Consider the following 19,879-nt stretch of genomic DNA (forward strand, 5'->3'; position numbering starts at 1 on the left):
TGAAATGTAGGCTAATGAGACTAAGAGTGCAAGGTCAGCTCATTTTTTTTACGTCCGTTTACTCGAATATGGGCCTATTTCTTTAATAGTCGAATGTGCAATGTGCATACTTGTTTGCACATATTTTTGTACCTATATGTAGTACTATGTTGAGGTACATTCTGTGAAAAAAGTCATGTTATTTGCTTATTCGGCGACTCGTCCACATTGTTTGTAGATAGTTGAGATTTTTGAAACGTCTCGATTGCTTATTCGCTGAAAATTTATCGCTATAAAAAACAAAAATTTGAAAATCAGGAAACAAACAACCACGCGTGGAATATGTATTCGTGTGTACCTGAACTGCCTTATGCCTATATTACGTATGTACAATGGTTTGTATTATAGGCTGCTGTGACGCTGACGCTTCTAAATAGTTTATTAATATTAATTTACGCGCACATCGCATTCGCATATATTTACCTTCTCGTTTGTATAGCATTATTATGTTCGAGTAGGTATTCCTACCCTCTTTTCACTCTTCATCATTGTCGGTGAAATGTGCCGAGTAGGTATATTTATACCAATACAAACGATAGGTACGAATAATACATATATAAATTAATACAAGCGTGACGTTAGTATTTTACCAATGTGATCGCGATATGGTTTTCCCAAGTAGCCCCGATGCTCTGTGCTGTGTTGAAAAAAAAATGGCTAACTTACTGCATGTATATGAATGTAAACGTAGAAGAAGGTAGCTGGGTGTTCTGCGAAACGACCTTGCTCCCGTTTTTTCTTTGCTTTTTATTTTCATTTCCATTTTTTTGTGTGTGTTTTACGAGTTGTGATAGGTATCTTCGAATGTAAAGAAATTAGAAATATTATCAAAGAAATAGAAAAAATGAAAACCCATCAGTCTAAATTTCCACCAAATTCGTCAATTTGTTCCTTGTTTTGTAATTTTGATTTGAAAGATGAATGGCTATATTTTGGGAACCCCTGAATCCCTTTTTGGGGGTGACCTAACGGACTGAAATTAATTTCTAGACTATTGTCAACTTGAAATACATCATATAATTCATTGCAGTTTCAGCAAAATAACATATCATTGATGTTTTGACCCCTCCAACGCACCAAGTAGTCAATTTTCTGGAAATTTTGGAGTCAATTGGGGTGTTAGAGAGGCCAAATGAAAAACTTGAGCGAAAATTCGTATTCAGCGCTACCGAAAACCTAACAAACCATATGTCACACGATTTTTTTCAATTTTCAGGAAATTTTATGGGCGAATGGGGGTGTAGGAGGGGTTAAATCAAAAAAGTAACTTCATATTCGTATTCAGCGCTATCGAAAATGTTGGAAACGACATGTCACACGATATTCGAAATTTTTTACATTGTGACCAAAGTGGAGGGGAGGGGGGAGGGTGCCATGCCCCAAAATTTTGGTCAAAATGTAAAAACGGGTCAAGTATCGTGTGACATATCCTTTCCAACATTTTCGATGGCGCTGAATACGAATATGACCTCACTTTTTTGATTTGACCCCTGCAACACCCTCCCCCATGCCCCCAAAATTGAAAAAAATAAAAAAATCGTGTGACATATGGTTTGTTAGGTTTTTGGGTGTGCTGAAAACGAATATGATGTTACTTTTTTCATTCAGACTCTCTAACGCCCTCATTGGCTCCAAAAACTCCTGAAAATTGACAAAAAAATTGGTCGACTTTCTGATCGTCTATTTTGATTTCAATTTTGCTTCTGAAAAACGCAATTTAGTACAGAATGGAAAATATTTTCTCTTGAAAATATTAGTCAGCATATTTTTACTTGACTGCTGATCAGTCCCATATGCATTGTGTAATTCCCAAAGGCATGTGGCAGGGGTTTTCCCATTGGTCGCTTACTTAATGAAATACGATACGTGTGTACTTCCACCTGCTGAAAAAAAAACGACGATGCTTGATGAAAAAATGCGAAGTGACAGTTAGGTTAGGGTGTCGAACTATCGGTTAACGGTATTCGGTACAAATAATAATTGTGTTTATTGCACCTACGCATGCCACGAAAACATACTTTGGAACCTGAGAGCTTGGTATGGAATACTGAAAATGGCATTTTCGGAAGGAATTGGAACCTCCTGCACGTGTCATGTCACCTTACCGATATCGATTGCGTTGTGATCGCATCACGCATTGTATTATCTTACAATCGATGACATAAAGTCAAGCTTCGAGCTTACATAAATTTGTAATGATCGAATTACCGAGTACCCGATCTTGTTCAGTAAGCTGCAAGGTCGCTAGGGTGCAGGCGTTCTGCTAATAAGAAGTATCGTCGTGCGGTCTTTGAGAGACTTGACGAGACGAAATACGAGTATGGTAAAGTGAACTTTTCCAAGAAGTTGGGTTTTTTATGGGTCTCGGTAGCATTTACCATTTGCCAGCCACCGCTAGCAATGCGACCTTGGCCACCTTTCTACCATTTCTTTTTATTACTTTTGTTTTTTTATGCGAGAGTGAGCAGAGTCGAGTATATGTAGGTACGACTGTCGTATTCGCGTATTTGTATCTGTGACACAATTTTTTTCCATTATCGATATCGCGTATGTGGTTTTAATGTTTTGCTCTACATTAGTAGGTATAGGTACATATCTACGTACCTATTAAATTGTTGCTGTATGTACCTACATTGTATGTATGTACGTTAACATGCATATTGCATGTCATCAGTGAATCGTTTAGTGAGGATGTTAGGCACTTGTTGTTGTTGTACAATGTATATGCTATGTGAACATACGTATGATAATGTACTAGATTTTAAAGGAGGCTCGATGAGGGACTGAAAACAGGTTTAAAAAAAACAGACTTCGAATGCTCCAATTCTTTGAACGGGATTTTTACACTTTTGGTCAAAACTTTTCTCAATAATCACCTCTTTGAAGAAAAAAAAACTCCGATTTGACCCCCAAAACAATGTTGGTCTCATTGTATAAAACACCAAAGTTGGCAAAAAAAATTAAAAAAAAACTGAAACCAAAAATCAAAATCAGTAAACAAGAACTATAGTCCGGCATATGACAATAGGAAAAATTGTACCCCCCCCCCCGCCGATCCTCCGGGACAACTTTTTTCTTGAAGGGGACATCCTACTAAGGAACATTTTAAGGCAAACTTGCCCAAAAAAAGTTGGCCTTACTTACAAAATGGCGGCCATTTTGATTGACAGGTCAGCCGAAATCGCAGATTTTGCGTTTCAACGTAGGACTTGCACGAAATTTTTCAAACTTTACAAAGGTAGATCGAAAGATCATGCAAAAATTCATCACCTGTCAAAATTTCAAGTGCTAAAGTGCGTTTTTCGATTTTTGGTGAATTTTTAAAAATCAAATTTTGACCAAAAATGAGGGAAAAAATCAAAATTTTATCAAATTGACCAAGAAAGCTGAAATTTGAAATATATCCTATTTTCGACATGCCAAATCGATTAGAAACGGTTTCGACCCGTTTTGAGCAGTTCTGGAGCCTCCAGCAGATTTTTGAAACTCGAAATGCCCACAAAATTCTGTCAAATTGGAGTTGTAAAGCTAAAATTTATTCTAAAAACTAATTTCAATACGCTACGAAGTACTGCAGGTGAATTTCAAGTCGTTTTGGAGCCTTCAGCTACTTTTTGAAAATTTCTGAAACCTCCAGCAGATTTTTGAAACTTTAAATTTTCACAAAATTTCATCAAAATAGAGATGGAAAGCTGAAATTTACTCTGCACTCCAATTCTAACACCCTCTGAAGACGACTTCAGGTGGGTTCAAGTAATTTTAGAGCCTCGAGCAACATTTTTGAAAATTACTGGAGCCTCCAGTAGATTTTTGAAACTTGAAATTTCCCCAAAATTTCATCAAACTGAGATGGAGAGTCAAAACTCATTCTGCAAACTAATTTTAACACCCTCTGAAGACGACTTCAGGTGGTTTCAAGTCATTTTAGAGCCTCCAGCGACTTTTTTGAAAATTACTGGAGCCTCCAGCAGATTTTTGAAACTTTAAATTTTTACAAAAGTTCATCAAATGGAAAGGCGAGTCGAAATTCATTCTGCAAACTAATTTCAATACGCTACGAAGTTGAATGCTGGTGGATTTCAAGTCGTTTTGGAGCCTCCAGCGACTTTTTGAAAGGTTGTATGGCGTTTTTTTTTGGAAAATTGAAATTTCCTAAAAGTAGCTGGAAGCTTCAAAACCATTTGAAACCACCATGTAGTTTGCGCAATAACTTTCAGCTTGCCAACTCCATTTGATAAATTAATGTTGGGGAAATTCAACGTTTCAAAAATCTGCTGGAGGCTCCAGTAATGTTCAAAAAAGTCTCTGGAGGCCCTAAAACGGCTTGAACCCACCTGAAGTCGTCTTCAGAGGGTGTTAAAATTGGAGTGTAGAGAAAATTTCAGATTTCCATCTCCATTTGATGAAATTTTGTGAAAATTAAAAGTTTCAAAAATCTGCTGGAGGCTTCAGGAATTATCCAAAAGTCGCTGGAGGCTCCAAAACGACTTGAAATTCACCTGCAGCACTTCGTAGCGTATTTAAATTAGTTTTTAGAATAAATTTTAGCTTTACAACTCCAATTTTATGGAATTTTGTGGGAATTTCGAGTTTCAAAAATCTGCGGGAGGCTCCAGAACTGCTCAAAACGGGTTGAAACCGTTTCCAATCGATTTGGCATGTCAAAAATAGGGTATATTCCAAATTTCAGCTTTCTTGGTCAATTTGGTAAAATTTTGATTTTTTCCCTCATTTTTGGCCTAAATTGGATTTTCAAAAATTCACCAAAAATCGAAAAACGCACTTTAGCACTTGGAATTTTGACAGGTGATGAATTTTTGCATGATCTTTCGATCTACCTTTGTAAAGTTCGAGAAATTTCGTGCAAGTCCTACGTTGAAACGCAAAATCGGCGATTTCGGCTGACCTGTCAATCAAAATGGCCGCCATTTTGTAAGTAAGGCCACCTTTTTTGGGGGCAAGTTTGCTTTAAAATGTTCCTTAGGATGTCCCCTTTAAGAAAAAAGTTGTCCCGGAGGATCGGCGGTTGGGGGGGGGGTGTAATTACTCCTATTGTCATATGCCGGACTACTAGAAAACTGTTGAAAATGTATCATTCAAGAAGTGAAAATCCATGGTTTTTGGAAATCCTTTGATTTTCCCTGTGTACGCAATTTCCTCCCAACTTCTTTAAATTTTCTAACTTGCCCAATGTTTTCCAAAAATGCCCAACTTTTCGCCTAATTTTTTCTGTTTGGGAGGGAGGGAGGGAGGGAGGGAGGGAGGGAGGGAGGGGGGAGGGAGGGAGGGGGAAGGAGTGTTCGACATGCCTCTGTTCATGACAATTATGACGAACTTTTGTGGGCAAGAGGTTACCTGAAATCGATATTTGAACAGAAAAGCACTCACCATCTTGTATTTTATGAAGGGTTGTACTATTCGAATCTTGTGAATTATCTTCGTCTGCGTTGAAAATCCTCGTACAATAAGAGTGTTCAGTTTTAATTGGCGCGTTTCCACCGAGTACAGCATCTGACATGAGTCTATCGTGCAACACAACTTGTGGTTTAACATCGAGTAACCCTTCTGCGCTCCAACAATCATCTTCAACCTTTAATGCTTCTTCGATATCCTGAAACAAATCAAAAGAACGAAAATTGTCGTCAGATTAATCGAGTCAAAAATCAATACAGATACAAAAAATCGTTCAACCCTTTAAATGCAAGGTACTCTCAATCTCAAACTGATTACCTATGCAAATTCAGGAATTGGAATGACTCAAGTGGCAATGCTTTGAACATTAGCCCTATAACTAAAATTATTATGCTGAATGGTGACTAAAGAGATGTGAAACATAAGTCGGCAGAGATCAGTGTTGATGAAGTTGGCACTTAGCTCGCATAGCACCACTTATGTACGACCACCATTAATAGTACCACGAGTGTTATAAGTACCAACTTGTTGTTTATGGGCGATGATAGCGTTCATTCCTATTGCCTACCTATCTGTAGGTACTGTAATACATAAGTATAATATAAGTGGAATCTCATCTTATATGTTTGTAATTGTTGGTGAGTATTTATACGTGTAGTTTGCGCGATCGAGTCGAGCCAGAACGAGACGAAGACGAAGGATGAATAATAGCGTCGAAGATGGGCGTGAAGGTCGCAGACCGCATGTACACCCGGTTGAATGTCACTGGATTCTATGTGGTACAGTACAATGTACTCGCACGTATCTCTATCTACGAGTATGCATACACAAACACATACATACCTACGAAAAAAAAGCAAGCTGGCTAGAGTTGTACTCGTACGTAGTATAGTGGGTAATCATAGTATTAGATTATTGGTAGGGCATTGACGTTAACAGATTCTCTCTGACTTACAGCAGAACAACAAGAAGAAGAACGGTCAAAGAAACCATTCCAAACGATATGATCATTCTGCCATTAAAGGTATAGTCGCAATCTTGCTGTTAATTGTTGCATTGCTTTTGATTGTATCGAGACGAGGCGTCTTTTACACTAAACCAGAGTGCGAAAATAATTTTACACATGTTTTTGAAAAAAGTTTTCACTCGTTCAATTTTATATAGGGTTATGGGGCGAAATTCAAGATAAGCTGCATGTTGGTTGAAAAAAATTGTAATTTTTTCCGGTCGTTTAGTATAAGCATATGGAAAACTTTAGCGATATTATAGCGGAGGATATTTTTATCGCAAGTTCAACTTGTAGCCGGTATTGGTTTACGACAACGTGCGTCCGCTTTCGATAGATAACGCCGCGTGAATAATTATCAGACGTCGTTGGCCGCGGCGGCCATCGCCTCCGCACCCTGCCTCACTTCGCCAAATCCAACGGAGCTGTTTCCCATAATGTCCTGCAGTATATATTATGTACACATTACATAGACATACGTAGTACTCTTGTACTTAGTTTATGCACGTTTAGTAAACGTACATACAAATAGCAGATTAACGAATACCCTACGCCAGGCCAAGCGAGAGTCGTACAATGGCCTTCTATCGGTTACGATTTTCGATAAAGTATTCCGGTTGCTGAGTTCTAACACCGGCGGACACCTCTCCAAAAACTAAAGGTTCCGAATCGGTGAAAAATTACACTAATGCGCCATCAAGTTTCAAGCAATTATACCTGTTAAGGTTACAATTTTTGATGGTAATTTTTCCAGTAGAGCTTAAAATTTTGGTTACTGGTTAAAATTACAGTTGAAAATTTCTAAGACTTTTCTCTGAGTTTGAAATTTTGAAGTTTGAAAATTGAAAAACTGGTAACATTTGAATTTAAAATTTGACAATTTTTTTCAAGAAACAGTTCTTTATCATCTCATATCATTAAAATATCATTTTAGATTGAGCCTTAATAGTTTAATGACTAAAGAGTATGATGCAACTGAATCGGTGAGTACAGAAAGGGGATAAGTCCATTTTTGCGTTTTTCAGGAATAACAAAAAACTGATTCATTCAAAAATCAAAAAATTTTAGTAAACATGCTTAAGGTCATTGAAAGAAGACCCCAAGACACAACTTTTAGCGCAGTTTCCAAAAAAAATATTCACGTGCGCCGGTGCTGTTGCTGCGTAAACAAATGGGACTTAGACCCTTTCTGCACCCAATCGACAAAATTTCTTTTAAAATTTCTCGGGCACGAATGGGGCTTGATTCTACATCTAAGTACATCATTTAGACTGCTATCTCATTTAAATTGACCAAAAACCCCTTGAGGTATCAGACTTTTTGCCAAAGTTGTTTATTTTTTCATCATTTTTCAGTTCAGAGATTAACTTAAATTTCAAAAAATGGTCTTCTCAAAAATGTTAGTTATTTTTCAAGGAGTTTAAAACATTTTACAAAAAAGTCATAAATGCGGATCCGCCCTTTTTCTTCCCCCAAATACCCAGTCGATCCGCCGTACTTTGAAATCCCCATTTCCGCAAAAAATTTTTTTTTTCAAAAATGTGACTTGTTACCTTTCCATACTCACAGATTCAACTATAGTTTCAAATTTTTTGAACTTTCTATTCATGTTTTTTTATTTCATCTTTAGATCATTTTTTTGATGTAAATTTCAAATCACTACAAATCTCATTGAAAAAAAAACCACAGATATTAAGAAATGAAAAAACAGCACTTTTAAATTTTTTTAAAAATTTCTAACCAGGTTGTTTCTAAAAAATTTTGTGGTTAAGGTTAATTTTTTTTTCAGTTAATTTGCTGTTACGGTTAATGGTTAAAAACTGGTTAACAAGCCTGCTCAAAAGTTATTCCTCTCACTTATTGTCATCTCAAAGGCAATGATGTGTATGTCCATTGAAAAAAGTACAACTTTACGCATCACTGATAATGGTTCACATATGAAGAGTGATATTCCAAAACTCGCTTTGTCCATTTTTATCAAAGTTGGGTTTTCAGTGGTACCTGGTAGATGAAGTATTAACTCACATTCCTACATCATCAACCTACCAAAATGAGGTGTTAAACTCACCTGAATAGCCAATTCACTAAAAATTAAAAAAAAAATAATGTTCCAAAACGCGCTTTGTCCATTTTTATTGAAATTTTTTTCAGCAGTATTTAGTGGATGAAATGTATACCTACACTCCTACATCATAAATCCACCCAAATAAAGTGCTAAACTCGCCTAAAAAGCCAATTTACCCGTTTAAAGGGAAACTGTTTTTCCTCTCTCCTGAAAAGTTGTGAAAATGGACAAAGCGAGTTTTGGAACATCACTCTTCATATGCTTGGGACAGGGCTGGACCCATAGAACACGTGGTCTACCAAGATATCCCATTTTAGCCCCCTGATTTTGGGCTCCTCAATTAATCAGCCAAATTTTGTTCTCCCCTTTTTTAAAGTGCAGGACACTAAGCATAAAAATTCATTCAGAAATTTTTCAAGTGGTCCAGTTTTTACCTCATCAGCCCAAATACGTCGCAGCCCACCGAGATTTTCTCAGAAACTTGGTGGATGGGACCGGGCCTGGCTTGGAATGGTAAGTTGAGTTCTGATTGAACATTGGTTAGCTTTGTGCATATTCTGTGAGCTGTGGTGCACTTTTACAGTACCCAGATGCAAATTTTCCATTTCAGGGCATTCCAGGGTCTTATCAGTAATGCACAAAGACAATTTTTTTTATGGACATACACGGCATTGCCTTTAAGGCTATTCTCTACCCCCTGTTATCAGCAGCGATTTTTGATGAAAATTACGAACTTCGGTCAGGGATTGTGCAAAAACTAATGGGCAGATTTTCATAGGGTTTGGTTTATTTTACTTGGAAAACATTCAAAAGCGAGCGTATGTTGAGAAATTTTTGATTCATTTCATTTAGTGGACATCATTGGGAACTGAATGGAGCTACTATTGATGCTCAGATTTTCACAGAGGTAGAGAATACCCTTAAGGTGATATTATGTTGGTGTTGATTATTCTGGTCCTTTGTATGCCAGTCTTGGGGTAATGTAAAGAAATTCTTTGTCGTTATACTCACCTGTCGAACTATCTGAGCTATTCATCTTGAACTTGTCGAAGTATGAAAGCTACAGATTTTTAAATCATTTTTCATTGTTTTATTGAAGAGAGACACATGCTTAAAATGATGATTTCTGATAACGCTGCACAACTTGAAAAATTTAAATCGTTCATTGATCAAGTTTGGAGAGAAAATTCAAGAAGGAACAACTAATGAGTCATTCCGCAGGTAATGGGCCCATTTGGTCGATATTGAGTTATGGGTGGAGGGGGGGGGGGGTGAAGTAGACCTCCGGAGCAATCATATCAGCTGGATAGAAGCCCAAAAAGTGCAAAAAAATCCAAAAAAAAACCATAATTAAAAATTTGAAAAGCTCAACTTTTGAGAAAATAACCTTCAAAGTTTTTTTTTGTTGAAAAAAGCTGAAATTTCATGTAATCCCAAAACCTTCATACCTAAAATTGAAGATTATTGTTTCTGATCATCGCCTTAGTTGCAAAACCTCGTATCTCCAACTCGTGAGATCACACCTTGTGTAAACTGTTCTTTTTGCACTGTAGCGCTCCCTATGGGACTTGAACGCTCAACTAAAAGCTAGGTAAGAGAGGGTGGTTCCCCTCTGTTATCTATCTTTTAGTTGAGCATTCAAGTCCAATAGGGAGCGCTACAGTGCAAAAAGAATGGTTTACATCATCGACCTTTTAGTTGACCTAGACGGCTACTCATACGCAAAATTATCCCACTGGTTATGTCGCCAACTCTGTGGATTTCAAATTAGAACAAACGCATCTGCGCATGTCTCAGGAAACGTGTGTGTGTATTTTGTTGTCAGTGGATTAGTGGTGGAAGTGGGGGTGTTGGGGGTGTTTCCATTTACTGTTCACAAGCATCAATTCCTGAGACATGCGCAGATGCGTTTGTTTCTAATTTGAAATCCACAGAGTTGGCGACATAACCAGTGGCCTTAGTTTGCATTGGAGTAGTCGTCTAGGTTAACTAAAAGGTCGATGGTTTACACAAGGTGTGATCTCAAGAGTTGGAGATACAAGGTTTTGCAACTAAGGCAACGTGATGTCAAATATTACTACCCACCTGCAATAGTGATTTTTTTTTACTCAATCTTTTCATGTTTATGAGTATTTTAAGCCTGAAAAACAATAATTAATAAATTACAATTTTGCATAAAAATTCATTATCATTACTCTGTTCAAAAGCAAAAAAAAAAAATTATTAAATTTCATTTTCTGTCAAAATTCAACTTGTAAAAATGAAAATTGTGAAAAAAATTTGTTTAAAAATGTCTTCCCGAGGTGCGATTTGAACCCATACCTCCTGCTTCGCAATCCATTCCAGTGCCACCAGGCTAGCACTGAAGCTTGGCAAATTGTGTTTTTGAATGGTATAAATGTTGCCACTGGCAACTAGGTGCTGTATAATTTTGAGAGTATTTTTTCCGAAGTCTTTGGAAATGAATTTACTGTGAAAAAAACAAAATCGACCAAATGGGCCCTTCTTAGAAAAACTTTAGTTCTGTTTTTCTCCGCTTGGGGCGCACCTGCGGCCTTGATATTCTAACACACGATAGTCGGATGTGTTCTACATCGAAATCCATCAAAATCTCGATTATCAATTCTCTCGACTTTTTCACTAAAAACACGATTATCTCAATAAATAGAAACGACCAAATGGGCCCATTACCTACGGAATGACACAAATTTGTTTCCTTTCTGCTCAAAAATAATATTGAATGGAAGTTACTTCCTGAAAATGTTCCCTGGATGGGAGGTGTCTACAAACATTTGATTTTGTCAGTAAAGAAATGTATCTAAAAATCAGTCTCTGGCACGATCAATTTTGAAAACTTGAAAACAACATTAAAAGAGATTGAAAATGTGCTAAACTCAAGGCCGCTCACATAAGTATGTTTCTGGTGATCTGGAAGACATCATTACTCCAGCTCATTTGATTTGTAACCAAAGTAACATTTCAGTCGACAATGAATTGAAGGGCCTGATGGAAGAAGGGCCTCAGGCGGCCGGAGGCCCTTTTTCCGCCTTTTGGTGATTTGAGTTCCTTGAAGTCTTTACTACCTTTGGTGTGAGTTTCAGTTCATGATCTTGTTCCTAGAGCAAGCTACGTGATGTTTTATTCATATCTCTTTGAATAAAACATCTCAATCGGCGTACTGCCATACCGTAGGTGCCTGTTACAGTTTCATAAAAATTGATCTGGAGGCGAAAGGAAGCATCCTACAAAAATTTCAAATAAACAAAGTTGTAGAGAATTAAATTTCCAATGGACATAATGTCGTTAGTTTTTTCCTAAAATGCTTAGTTTTTGATTTATATCACGTAAAAGATGAATTTGAATGCAAATCAAAATCAGCTTATAGAAAAAAATTGATCTGGAGGTGAAAGGAAGCATTCTACGAAAATTTCAAGTAGTCAAAGTTGTAGAGAATTAAATTTCCAATCGACATAAGGTCATTAGTTTTTTTCTAAAATGCTTAGTTTTCGATTTAATCACGTTAAAAGATGAAGTTAATGAAAATCAAAATCAACTTATGGAAGAAGGGCCTCCGACGCGAGTTTTTAAATCTCATTTTTTTCGAAGATGTGGATAAATTATTTGGCAGGTGATGGTCAATACTTGTTGCTGACACTTCAAATAAAAAAAAAACACCAACCACAAATCAATACGTTGAGTAGTTTTTAATTGGCAACAAAAGTAAAACTTTAAATGTGTTTTTCTCAAAACTATGTTTTTCCGAAGAGGCCCTTCTTCCATCAGGCCCTTCAATTAGATATTATTAATACACAATGTGAATTATCCAACATTTGGAATTCATCTTTTTGGACTATGTGCTATAAGAATTACTTATTGTGAAGGGTTGAGATCACCAAGAAGCAAAACTTTCTTTTAAATTCGATTTATAAAGTTCTAAGCACCGCCAAGAAGTTCGCCTGGTCTCCCAAACTCGCACATATTCGTATATTTTCTATTCGTTACATCTGCATATACACCGCGGAGAAAGGCGTCGAGAACCGATAAACTGCTTCTATGAATGAAAAATGCCATTCTTTCTTTTTAACTGGCCATGAGAAAAAAAATGAGGTAGAGGTAAGGCGTGGTGTACTATTTTGTTAGTTTAATTCACGTTTTTCAAGAATAAATATATTCGAACAGCGAAGCACGAGTATACTCATACTGTGTATTGTGAAAGGAGACGTGTGGAGGCGGAAGGGTTATTCATATGAGCGAAGGTAGTCGAATATAATAATAAGTATTAAATAGATAGATGCTATAGGTTAGGTGAAAAAAAATTCTAAATGTGAGATGTGATTGCGACTTTATGTATGTACAAAGTGTTTGAAAAATAAATAGTAAGAAAAAAGTGATTACTCGCCGCGCGGAATACGGAAAAGAGAGAAAGGGAAGGAAAGAAATGATTCATAAATGAGGTCATGAATGACACAGAGAGACTTCATCTGTAGGAATACACTCTTCTATACACTACCTATATGCAGATATGTAGTATATACGAGTATGTAATGTACTCTATACACATTATAGAATGAAATACCAAGCTATGCCGGTACTTTGTACCAGAAACGTCTAGTACAATGTTAGCATTTATCGTGACGTAAAATCTATTAATCTTGCATACCAAATGTACGCGGTGTATTACACTCACACACTGCACAGAGCTGTATATGTGTTGAACTGTTGATAGACAGAGCTACACCTACTTCTTTCACTATCTGACGTTTTTTCTTTCTTCTTTCTCTCTTTTCCCATTCATAACACCGACAAAAATACTTTTCTTTTACTAGTAGTGTAAATATCGAGAGCTTTGTGATTCGATTATAGAGATTTTTTCACTCTTCTTGGTCTCTGGATGATATTTTTCTGACGAATTATTCGTTAAGTGAGTAATGTGATGTATTCTAATTAATAGCAGATAATAAAGTCTTTTAATTTAAAAAAATTTCGAGTCGAATTGAATTAGGTAATGCATTCGCGAAATCGAAATTTGACGCGTTCCTCGAAAAATGTGTGGGTTTGCCAGGTACAGGTACGAGTAGGTGAGAAAATCAGCGAGTTGATACGACAGATATGACATTGACGTGTGAAGAATTATTGGAATCGAAAATTAAGAGAAAAATCTGAATTAGACATCTTCATCATCGTATAAGTGCGGGTTTGTAATTTAAAATTAAAAAAAAAAAAAAAGAAAACTTAATTCCCTCCTCCCCCTTTCCAAAAAATGATTTGGTTTCTTTCTTTTTTCGAATACGAGTAATTACATACACGTGTGAAAATTGTGTTCTATATTTCGATGCGATTGTGGAAATAAAAATAAATCACTTATCGTTACCAAATACCAATAACCCAAAGTCGAAGTGATTATTTTTTCTGGCTTGTGTGTTTTTTTTCGAATATCTAAATTATTCGTCTATATTACTTATAATATTTATGGTCTTGAAATAGCTATGATGAACATCGTCGAAGTAAGATTAGGCGGCTAGATAGCAAGACTGGTTAGTCGATTCGGTATGTAGGTTATCTGCAATTCGATTTCGTTACGATATGAACGAAAACAAAACAATTATTGCGTGAAATGGTTCAATGAACAGTTCCTATGTTTAACATTACCGCAAAGTGACTAAATTTTTATCCACAGTTTACAATTTACATTTTATTTTTTTTTTACCAATTTTTTTCAAGAGATGTGTGAAAGTCTTTTTTTGTCAGAAATTCTTTTTTTTTGGCTGATATCTGTAGTTCCCGAAAAGTCCTAGTTTCTGCTAAAATCCGTCCTGCTTTTTTACAAAAATTTTCATAAAATTTTTCTTTTTAAAAAATTGACAAAAATTGGTTGTTTTTTGAACAAGAAAATCCGAAATTTCGTTTTTTCCAAAAACTGTCCAAAAGTCGTTTATTTGCCAAAAATTGCCAAAAAATTCGTTTTTTTTTTTCATCTACTAAAATTGCCAAATTTATCAAAAACTGACAAATCATAATTTTTGCTAAAATCGTCAGTCTCGCTTTTTGCAAATAACGGACAAAAATTTTCGCTTTATTTCAAAATTGAAAAGTTTTGCGTTTTTACTAAAAATTTTCAAACAAAAATTTAAAGATTTTTTTTAAAAAGAAAAATTGTCAAAAATTACCGAAAATTCTCGTTCGATTCCCCAAAAAGTTGCAAAAAAGTCTCTCTTTATTCGACAAAAAAAATGGAAAAATCTCGTGTCAAGTGTTAACAAATAGTTTGCTAAAAAAAGTCGTAATTTTTGTTAAATTTGTTAAAATCTTGTTTATTTGCCAAGAATTGCCAAAAATTGTTTCATTTTGTCGTCTTTTAAAAATTGACAAAAAAAATCTTGTTTCTTTGAAAAATTACTAAAAATTTTCGTTTTCTGCAATAAATTCTAAGAACTCTTATTTTTCCCCAAAAATTTCCCAAATCTCTTGTTTTTTTCCACAAATTGCCAAAAGGTTTTTTATTTATTCGAGATTTTTTTTCTGCATTTTAAAAAACCTGGCTCACTTTTTGTCAATTTTTTTTTGGTTACTTTTTCTAGTTTCATTGGTCACTAAAGGTATGAAAAAAAAAGTGCATTGAAATTTTGTAAAAACGTGGTATTTAAAAAACTTTAAGATGCTAAAAATTGCCAAAAATTAATAAAATTTCGGTGGAATTCGCAAAAAAAAAAAAAAAAAACGCGAAAAAGTGTTGAAAACATTAGAAAATGGAGTAAAAACACTCAAAAAGAAAGGAATTCATCTTTTTATTCAAATTAAGCATTAATTATGTATTCAAATCTTACGAGAAATTCGATCAAAATTATATGCAAGTAGGTCTATACCTACAAGTTGTTATTTGTAATTTATAAAAACGATGGGAAATGTTCTAGAGCCATTTTTAAAATATACATAGATTACACATAGCATAGGAGATGGTCTACCTCAGCATCCTACGTGCGACAGTTATTAACGAGTTCACTTTTGGAAGCCAGTTCCATGTTGACAAAAGTTTACGTTCAGGTGTTAACACCATATTAAGTTGACCATAGGCACAGATATGTGATCGAGAATTCGAGATCGAGATACACAGGGTGAAATTTACATCGAAGATTTCACATTTTTAAATCGCAAGTACAAATACACGTGTATCTGTATCTTCGTATCTGGATTTTCACGCAGATATGCGAGTATATTACTCGACCCTATACGGTACTCGCATACCAATAAGTATTATACCGGTTTTTTGGATGCGTGTTTTTTCGTATAAAAAAGCCGATAAACTGTGGTCACTTTGATCGATCACATCCTATATATTCGCGCTGGGCCAAGGTGGCCATGATCGCAGCTTATAGCGTTGTTGTATGTTGTACGAGTATTCTATACGTATACTCGAATACTTTGTAGAAGTACGAGATATAGCGCAGGTATGCCTTAGGTAATGATTTTGACGTCTGAGGTGGCAATTTGTCTAGTACGGCGCAGCCGGCTTTGGTAAATTGCTTATGCCCGTCCTTTGCTTTGCATTCTGAAGAGAGCGAGTCTTCTACACTGTGCCGCATATTTTCCCACAGTATAAGGTAAGGTATATGCCACAGCCACGGCGAGCAAGAGCATCATTGCAAGTTGAAACAGCGAACTAGGTTTCGCCGGTCGTTGCTCTTCGCCGCGCCTCCTCCTCTAAATGTGTCTACCGTCTAGCAAGCGTCACGCCGCCTACCCATCGTCGTCTCTGTACCGTTAACATTCCGTGCGTTTTTTATCGGTTCGGCGCGGTGGTCCCTGGCCCCTGGTACCACCAATGTATTCGTTCATTTTTTTCCAACTCGCCAAGTGCGTGTGTATGTGTATTTTGATCCGAGTAGTAGTGCATGAATTTATGAAACACCTATAGTACTTATAATATCTTAATATTTATCCAGGACATGTAGGTAACCTATAGCTATATGCTATACGTATGTCTAGATATTTAATTTGCATCGTTCGTGCGTAAATATTTCTGCCTTTTTTTTTTTTGTTTTGGGCAGGGTATGATATTCTGCGAAACGATTAACTGACCAATTAATGCAGCAGGAAGCGGATAAGTGGTCGTAATATAAGCCTAAGCCAGCGTTCTCACTAGGGAAAAATCTTGGGTTCAGATTCTCGAAATTGAACGGTACTTGGATATTGAAAGTAGGAATCAGACGACTGATTCATCAAAGGAGAATCGTTGACGAACGACTTACTCATCATAAAGGTTGATGATTGTTCAAGAACAGCTAATTCGTTATCGATGAATTGTTTCTGAACGACTGATTCATTCACTCGAAATGATCAACCTTCGCGGAGCAAGACGACTGATTTCACTCAAAATGAATCATTCACGAACGACTGTTTGATTCGAAATGAATTATTCACGATCAACTCATTCACCAAAGTTTAATCGTTCTCGAACGACTGATGTATTCAAGGTGAATTGTTCACGAACGAATGATTCAATCAAACTGAATCGTACACGAACGAATGATATCGAAATGAATCGTTCACAAACGAATGATTCAATCAAAATGAAACGTTCACGAACGAATGATTCAATCAGAATTAACCAATCACAAACAAGTGATTCCATTGAAACGAATCGTTCACGAACTAATGATTTAATCAAAATAAATCGTTCACGAAAGAATAATTCCATCAAGATGAATCGTTCACGACCGAATGATGCCATCAGAATTACCTATTCACAAAAAAGTGATTGAATTTAAATGAATCGTTCACGACCAAATGATTCAATCAAAATTAATCGTACATGACCGAATGATTCCATCAAAATGAATCGTTCATGACCGAATGGTTCCATCAAATGAATCGTTCACGGCCAAATGATTCACTCGGAATGAATCGTTCACGAACGAATGATTCAATCGAAATGAGTCATTCACGAACGAATGATTACATCGAAACAAATCGTTCACGAACGAATGATTCGATCGAATTGAATCGTTCACGAACGAATGATTCAATCAAAATGAATCATTCAAGAACGAATAATTCCATCAAAATACATCGTTCACGACTGAATGGTTCCATCAAAATGAATTGTTCACGACCAAATGATTCCATCAAAATGAATCGTTCACGAAAGAAGGATTCAATCAAAATGAATCGTTCACGAACGAATGATTCACTCAAAATGAATCATTCACGAACGAATGATTCACTCAAAATGAATCATTCACGAACGAATGATTTAATCGAAATGAATCATTCAATCAAAATGAATTGTTCATGCCCAAATGATTCCATCAAAATGAATCGTTCACAAACGAATGATTCAATCAAAATGAATCATTCAAGAACGAATAATTCCATCAAAATAAATCGTTCACGAACGAATGATTCAATCAAAATGAATTGTTCACGACCGAATGATTCCATCAAAATGAATCGTTCACGAACGAATGAATCAATCAAAATGAATCATTCAAGAACGAATAATTCCATCAAAATGAATCGTTCACGACCAACTGATTCCATCAAAATGAATCGTTCATGACCGAATGGTTCCATTAAAATGAATTGTTCACGACCAAATGATTCCATCAAAATGAGTCGTTCACGAACGAATGATTCACTCGAAATGAATCGTTCACGAACGAATGATTCACTCGAAATGAATCGTTCACGAACGAATGATTCACTCGAAATGAATCGTTCACGAACGAATGATTCAATCAAAATGAATCATTCAAGAACGAATAATTCCATCAAAATAAATCGTTCACAACCGAATGATTCCATTAAAAATTCAAAATGAATTGTTCATGATCGAATGGTTCCATCAAAATGAATCGTTCGTGACCGAATGGTTCCATCGAAATGAATCGTTCACGAACGAATGATTCAATCGAAATGAATCTTTCACGAACGAATAATTCCATGAAAAATTGAAAATACATCGTTCACGACCGAATGATTCCATCAAAATGAATTGTTCACGACCAAATGATTCCATCAAAATGAGTCGTTCACGAACGAATGATTCACTCAAAATGAATCGTTCACGAACGAATGATTCAATCAAAATGAATCATTCAAGAACGAATAATTCCATCAAAATAAATTGTTCACAAACGAATGATTCAATCAAAATTAATTGTTCACGACCGAATGGTTCCATCAAAATGAACCGTTCACGAACGAATGATTCAATCAAAATGAGTCGTTCACGAACGAATGATTCAATCAAAATGAATCATTCACGACCGAATGATTCCATCAAAATGAATTGTTCACGACCGAATGATTCCATCAAAATAAATTGTTCATGACAGAGTGGTTCCATCAAAATGAATCGTTCGTGACCGAATGGTTCCATCGAAATGAATCGTTCACGAACGAATTATTCCATCGAAATGAATCGGTCACGAACGAATGATTTAATTGAAATGAATTGTTCACAAACGAATGATTCACTCAAAATGACCGAAAAGTTCATGAACGACTGATTTAATATTTTTGTAAAAATGTAAACTTTTAGAAATTTGCTAGAGCTTCTAGAAGTGCTGAAAATGTGTGTGAATCCTCCTCCTTTCTTCCTTCCCTCCCCCTCCCTTTCATAAGCCGTAAAGAAATTGGAAAAAATGTTTGAAAATGGAAAATGAAAGTCTATTGAAAAATTTTCATTTCTTTTCGGATTTTTCTGAATATCGAGTTTTTTTTTCAAGAGACCCCCCACCCCCAAGTTTCTCCGCTTGTATAAACCCCTCATATATCCCCCCTCCCCCATAAATTGAAAGTTTTTCATTTCTGGTCAAAATTCTTTTGAATAACCTCCTTTTTTGAGAAAAAATTCATCCCCCCAACGATGTACAGGTCCACTTGCTTGGAGCCTCCAAATTTAGAATGCATTGAAAAACCAAAAATATTTTTGCGAGTGAGATATGAGAGCGATGGAGTTTCTTGCTCAGAACACATTATAAAACGAAAGAAAAAATACAGAAGGGAATTCCATAGGTACTTTAAAAATAGCTTCACCGTTAACTCGCTCTGGCCGCTGCGCCCTTCGCCAAGTTCAAAGCTGTTAATGAAAGACGCATTGTGCTAAATGTCGCAAGTGCATTGAATTTCTGTATTTGACAACACAAGGTGCGGCGCGGCTCGAAGAGGTACAATGCGAACAATAATTGCTACACGTAGTTTATATTATACGAGTAAGTAAATGTACATTACAGTACACTCGACTCGATGAAAGTGATCTGTATAATGCGCAGGGTCAACATTCAGCAAAGACGTTGAGGAGTCAAGTACAGTACCGAGTGCGACGCACACTACACAGTACACGCGGTGGTGGCAAA

At 36.1% G+C, this 19,879-nt stretch overlaps 1 protein-coding gene across 1 annotated transcript in view; it reads right to left on the reverse strand.

The window, feature by feature from the left end:
- The window catches only part of LOC135842316 (cyclic AMP response element-binding protein A-like), a 232,153-nt gene that overhangs the window by 23,622 nt on the left and 188,652 nt on the right, over positions 1-19,879 (reverse strand). Inside the window, exon 2 of the mRNA XM_065359712.1 lies at positions 5,428-5,650. Coding sequence (XP_065215784.1) covers positions 5,428-5,650 — 223 coding nt within the window. The remainder of the gene's footprint in view (positions 1-5,427; positions 5,651-19,879) is intronic.

The sequence above is a fragment of the Planococcus citri genome, chromosome 4, assembly GCF_950023065.1.
Source record: "Planococcus citri chromosome 4, ihPlaCitr1.1, whole genome shotgun sequence".
Classification (NCBI taxonomy): Eukaryota; Metazoa; Arthropoda; class Insecta; order Hemiptera; family Pseudococcidae; genus Planococcus; species Planococcus citri.